The sequence below is a fragment of the Lytechinus variegatus genome, chromosome 11 (genome assembly GCF_018143015.1).
Source record: "Lytechinus variegatus isolate NC3 chromosome 11, Lvar_3.0, whole genome shotgun sequence".
Taxonomy (NCBI): domain Eukaryota; kingdom Metazoa; phylum Echinodermata; class Echinoidea; order Temnopleuroida; family Toxopneustidae; genus Lytechinus; species Lytechinus variegatus.
In genome coordinates this window covers 32588278-32594974 of record NC_054750.1, presented here as the reverse complement: position 1 = coordinate 32594974, position 6697 = coordinate 32588278, and the positions used below count along the sequence as shown (strand labels likewise).

General features: G+C 37.0%; 1 protein-coding gene across 2 annotated transcripts in view; it reads right to left on the bottom strand.

The window, feature by feature from the left end:
* Positions 1-1104: 1104 nt before the first annotated feature.
* LOC121423701 (lipoamide acyltransferase component of branched-chain alpha-keto acid dehydrogenase complex, mitochondrial-like) overlaps positions 1105-6697 on the bottom strand; it is a 28302-nt gene continuing 22709 nt past the window's right edge. For both annotated transcript variants that reach the window (XM_041619128.1, XM_041619129.1), the window contains exons 10-12: positions 5934-6125; positions 5283-5354; positions 1105-4174 (exon numbers count right to left, since the gene is read on the bottom strand). In XM_041619128.1, the coding sequence (XP_041475062.1) occupies positions 4007-4174; positions 5283-5354; positions 5934-6125 (432 nt within the window). In that variant the 3' untranslated portion in view covers positions 1105-4006. The remainder of the gene's footprint in view (positions 4175-5282; positions 5355-5933; positions 6126-6697) is intronic.

Below are 6697 nucleotides of genomic sequence, written 5' to 3'. Positions count from 1 at the left end.
AAATAAGTGGCAAAAGAAGCTGCTGAAAACTGCTTATCTAAAAAAAGAGCCAATGGAGTAAATTAGAGTCAATAGGGGCCTAAGCTTTCGATCCTAGCAGAATCTTCTTCGGAGGCAAAATGACCTTGTGGCAATAAATAACTAATGTACTTAATCAGTTGTCAATCCAATTGTTTTAGTTCGTGGTAGAAAATTTTTGAATAAACCCAATTTCATATAATAAAATACATAAGAACAAGTGGGGATATGACATCATTAGCCCACCTTATGATTATTCATGACGACATGCCTAGAAGTCTTTCACCGGAATAATGCAAATCTTTAAAATTCAATAACTTTGTTATTTGTAATCCGATTTTGATCAAATTTTCAGCATTTTGCTCTATGAATTTTACTTTATTTAGTGAGATAGAAATATCTCCAGCCTAGACCATCCCTTTAACAGTCTCCAGCTTCTTCCTAACACACAAACCATCCACCTCAATACAACATTGCCGTTCAAATTATAGCTTTATAGAGATATTGCATTTTAATCGCATAATTCAATCTCGTCATAAACATTTGGAAGTTACATAACATTAAATTTCATCTAAACCTGGGTCCAATTTTATGAAACTTGTTATAATAACTAAATAATTTCAACTGTTAAAAGCTACTGAAATGCATGCATTTGATTGGTTAATGAGAAAGTCATTGCAGGATTGTCATATTTGTTAATGGCAATGAACTTCTTTAAACCGGAATCTACTCCTATTTTCATAAAACCTTTTTCTCGTATCCATAACGTTTTTATTTTGCAATTCTATCATTTACTTTCAACCAATGGAATCGCACCATTTCAATAGCTTATAACAGTAGTTTTTGACATGTACGTTCATGTTTTCATAACAAGTTTTTTTTAAAGAACATCCAGACTTTCTTGATACTGTAATCTTACACCCGCAACCAATATTCATTCTATCCCCAAGATAAACAAGAACTCTCTTCCTCCTCAATACTCTGACATTTAAATGTCTTATTCTTATAGAATATATTTAATTGATATTCAATGTCAATGAGGCATTGTCATTATTCGTACATTGACAGGAAATAACGCAAAAATGCAGCACTTCATTGCATTATTTATTTGATAATCAAAGACCCAATGTAATAAGAATTTTCTACCTATGGAAAGCTTAATGAACTTTGAATACAAAGATGCATGGAGAAGATGTGTATTTCCCATTTTACTATTGCACAAATGCTATTGGAACCACATGCTCCAAAACGCAAGTGAAGAGGGGACAGTTCCCCTCGGTGAACAACCAGTGCCGACCGCACAGAAACATTGATAGCCTAGCAAAACGCTAACAGTAAGCCAAGTCACATCTTTCTGATCGAGAAATCCACACATTTATTTCAATGTGTAAGTAATGCATTGTTAGAAAATTAGGCATCGCTGCCACATTATCACTTGAAACAGGGCCTCTGTTAGCACATTGGTAGCACTATTAAACACTAGCGTATCCAGCATCAACTATGACAAATAAATGTATGATCCCATGCACAAGCATTATGGAGTCACTATTGTCCCCGGACAATTGGGTCCATGAAATGCTTTGTAGGATCAGATGCGGGATACGCGCCTGACTAACAACGTTTCTGTGCGGTAAGTGCAGGAGATTTAGGGGCCAGTTTCATAAAGAAATTGCAATTATGCTAAATACCACTGTTAACGCTTCAGCTGCCATTCAAATAAGATTTCAACAGCAACCATTCTGCAGTTACCATAATTGTTACTCTTAGTTATTATGAAACCGGGTCCCAGGGTAATACTTCGGAAAACTGATTGTAATTTACATGTTTACACCTGGGTGGAGAGTGGAAAATGTAGACTGGTGTCACACCAAGGAACACTACCGCTCCAGTGGGATTTGAACCCTGGCTCTTGTGGTTCATACTTTGGGCACCTGTCTGTTGAGCCATGCCATCACTGCTCCATTAATGCTTCATTTGGCATGATATGAATAAGCCAACAGCAAGTTCAACCGGCAATTTCATAAATTATTGTTTACATTGTATACTTTCCATTGATATAATCTAAGTGTCTCAATTTTCATTTCTGAATGGGTCTCATTAAAGTCACCATAGAATGCAAATGAACAGATGACATTAAAAACTATACATGAAATAAATACAGAAATACATTGCGCCTCTGGGATATGAGAATAATCATACACATGTTAATGGATGACGATAATTTGTAAAACAATACAATCCAAAAATAAGTCTGTATTTCTATATACAACGGCACACATCAGCATTAGGAACTCACCCGGGGCCCAGTTTCATAAAACATGTCATCAATAACAAATGCTCAATTTTGATAACAAATTTGCTCTCAGCCAATAAAATGTCATGAGTTGGGTAGCTTATCACAGCAGCTCATACCTTTTACGACTGAAAATGAGTTTTATGAAATAGGGCCCGGTATACAAGACAAGGAGATCGTCTGATTAATTTCATTCAGTGTTTTGAATTTGTGCAATTGATTTGATATACTTTCACAACGTCTACCAGTAACATTCCATGATTGAAATGAAAATAAACAATATAAAAAAGTTACATCAATAGGTGATTGAAAAAATTGGTTAGACCAATGAAAAAAAAAAGAAATGCCACAAACCCCAATTAGAAAAAAAAGTAAAGAATGAAGATTCAGCCACAACCAATTTATTTCCCTATTTTTACAATTTTTTTTAGAGTACTATTGATCGTTACGAGTCAGAGCAGATGGATTGCATTAATGTACAACCAAGCAATGCACCGTAAGATCTTTACAGGCAATGCATCACTGTGCAACCTTAAGACAAAAGAGAAATTGTCTTCATTTTCAGTGTCCAAAGAGGCAAAAATCAATGGAAAAAAATACACCGGTAGTGATATTAGAAGCTGATTACCGAGTGTCTAGATATTCAACCAAAATTTCATTCTTGAATAGTCTCGCGTAATTCCCAAGACAATGTTCGGTGTTGTAACATCATAAGTTACATTACTCACTTTGATCCCTCCAGTATATCCTCAAAATTTGTGTTTTTTGTGAAATCTGGAGAGCTAAAATTGCTAACAGCTTGTATATTCACCAATTTTTTCAGACATGTATTCATTTGCAGCTTTTAAGATGACCCAATACCTTTATAAGGTTTTTCCCCATTACATAAAACCAAATTGATCATGCCATACAATTCTTGTCCCGAAATATAACGAAAAACCAGACCATCTGATATTAACTATTAGCAACATGTTGACATAATTCCTCATTAAGGTACCGTAACAAGACACGTCCATGGCTTCACTGCGTGCACAATTTCACTCTGGCTACACCAGTCACCATTGTTGGGTGATTTTGGTGGATCCCGAAATGGGAAAATTCTAAGTGGAAAGACTGACAAGGATTCCCATTAAAATTGTGGGCTTCACATAGCTTAAATGTTTGTCGAGATACCTTAGATATCCAATGTTTTATCAACATTTATATAGCTCCTTTTAATAACTGCCCTCCATAGTGTTGTAAGCAACAAACTAAGGGAGTCTTGTGAACACTATTGCAGTATTCTTAGGGATGAATATGATATTTTTGGGTAAAAACACAGTATTTTCACATGTGTAGTAACACACTGTTGGAAAAACAGTATTTTTTTATCATGCAGTTTAGTGAGGTAAATCAGAATGAAATAGGCCTACTGCAAATAGGATACCATACGCATCTTTGGGGACTCCATGAGACACAAAGTGCAGACGCTCTTACAAACCACTTTACACTGAATACAGGATCAATCGTAACACATTTCAGTCTTAAGCATGAACCCAAACCAACATCTAGCAGACAAATTCATTGCCTGAGTGAATAGTCGCCGTCACCATCCGCTGAGGGGGAAATGATGAATAGAAAATGGCATCGTGCAGTGGTGAACTAGGATATCCATGTTAGAACTGTCACAACATTTCAGCAGCATTGTTGATATATCTATTTCAAGTCCATGAGCATGGTAGCAGGTTGTTCTAAGTATGATTTCCATTGGTTAGAGAACCTAGCGATGGTGGCGCCATCCAAGACCCGGTGATCCGCCGACCAGCTGACCTTCATGATGTGGGCTTTGATCAGGTCACCGTCTTCATCGAACCTTGGGAGTACCTGAGAAAGCAGAGGGAAAGAGACCAATGAGCACGGTGCCAGCGGGAGGATCACAAATATTGAAATGTAAAATAATAAATAATAACTCTTATTAACCCAGGGTAGCCTCTTCAGCTGTTCATCCTGCAGGCCCTGCATAACATAACATATTATTAGTACCCTTCTCAAATCTAAATGCCGAGTGTCTAGCAAGAAGGCAGAAGGTCCCATTTTTTAAAGTCTTTGGTATGACTCGGGCGGGGGAAGAACCCGCGACTTCCTGGTCATGAGGCAGGCGCTCTACCACAGAGCCATAAAGAGACAAATCAATTCACTGTTGCAAGCAAAGTAATCAACAATATTGCACGTTAAATGTCGTGTGCAAGTTTCCATGAAGCATGACTTTTGTCACATTTATATCTTTCAAAAACACCCCCAGAATTAGGGAAGAGTCGTGGGGTAGCAGTTCTGACTCTCACCTTATGATCAGGGGGTCACAGGTTCGAATCTGACCATGACCTAGCATCATTTTGCATTTTTCACACTCTGCAACACTCCAACCAAAAAATGATGGGTGCCTGGCGGGTGTTTCCTAAAGCTGTTCGTAAGTTAAGAGCGACTGGTGATCCCTTCTTGTGGTAAATGGTATTCATTGGCGATGGTTAAGAGCGTAAGAAAGGATCACCAGTCGTTCTAAGAGTCACTCTTACGAACAGCTTTATGAAACGTCCCCCTGGTAAGATTCAAATTCTAAATGACTGGAGATTCTTTGAGATTGAGCCAATCACTTTATCACTTAACATGCCTGTGAAGGACATGTGTAATAAACTGGTAAGTTTGTTTAATCCCATCTGATTTTCATTGGTCTTTCTTTTGTCATTTTTCAACTTTGGATTCAGAAACCATTTGATGTGAGGGGCTATAGAATCTCTGTGATTGAACCATTATCTCAACGCTTCGTAAAGATTATTGAAGCTAGCCTGCGTGAAAATATTGTTCATTTTGACGACCGAGTGAGATTTGTGCAGTGCCCTTATATATGTTTGATAAGTCTATTAATCAACCCAGCTCATTTTCAAACTATCATTCATCAGTAAAGTGATTAATTAGTGACAAAGCTACAACTTACTTGTATTCTTCCTATTGCTCCAATAGCTACTTCAGGTGCAAATATAACAGGGTCTGCGTATGTTCCACCAATCTAAATGACAAAAAATAATCACGGTGAAGAATATTCCACTAGTATAAGGGGAATAATTTGGCAGATTACTGATTTTTTTGTTTACTCTACCAACTAATAAACATATGTATCATACATACTTTTGTGGGATATTTTTTTTTTAGAATCAGACAGGTGTTAGTATGAGATTACTTCTCCGCCTTGCAAGACAAAGTTTTGATGCACTTCCATTAATTATATCCCTTTCCTGTTAGAAAACATATTATTTATGTCATACTTAAGGATATAATGCCTGGAGGCCATTTCACAAAAGTTGTCTGTACGTTACTCGAAGTCTAATCAGATGAAAGGATCATAGTAGTTTATAACAGTTGTTCATGAAAAGTACCGAGAACACACTTGCAAAAATTTTGAAATGCGCTCTTGATGAACTAAAAAAAATTTAGGTCTTAATGTGCCTATATTAGAGAGAGTGAACATTCCCTTATGTCTAATAAGATCCAAGGACTTCAGTTTATAACAATCACTAATAAAAACGACTGACCACACACTTATGAAATACTCCCTAGATTACTGAAAGTTCGTAGACTATGCTCTTACCGTGCCTATATTTGAGAGTGTGAACGTGCCCCCTGTGAGATCATCTTGTCCCAGTTTGCCTTGGACTCCGAGAGCCATGAGCCTGTTGAGTTCTTGGGCTACTTCCAGGAGTGTCAAGGCTTGGACGTTCTTTACGTTGGGTACTATTAGACCCTGAGGTGAATCCATGGCAAAGCCAATGTTATGGGCAGCCTAGAAGTTGGAGGAGAGCGAGGGTATAATGATCAGCATCAATAATAATGATAATTTAAGAATCTTAACAACTAACTAAACTAGCTCTGAGATTGGTTTGTGTGCAAAAAAAGGATCCTGTGTAACTCATATGATACTATGGCAGAGCTGTAGATCAACTTAAAGGGGAATGAACCCTTTGGAACAAGTAGGCTCGTGTCAAAACAGAAAAATCAAAGAATAAGAACAAAGAAAGAAAGTTTGAGAAAAATCAGACAAATAATGAGAAAGTTGAGCATTTTAATATTGCAATCACTAATGCCATGGAGATTCTCCAATTGGCAATGCGACAAGGATGTGTGATGTCACATGTGAATAACTTTCCCTTTGATGGACTATAAAATACCCCCCAAAATGTCTCTTTTTGCTTTTTCTTATGGTGATACAAACTCTTTATCCATGATGTATTCTATAAAAATCTGTATTACATGCCCTCCTATAGAGGAAAAATCCTCAAAAGTCACAAACTTCACCACCACATCAAATTGGCAACTCGAACTGTCGTCATAATTGAAGAATAGTAAAAGAGCTAA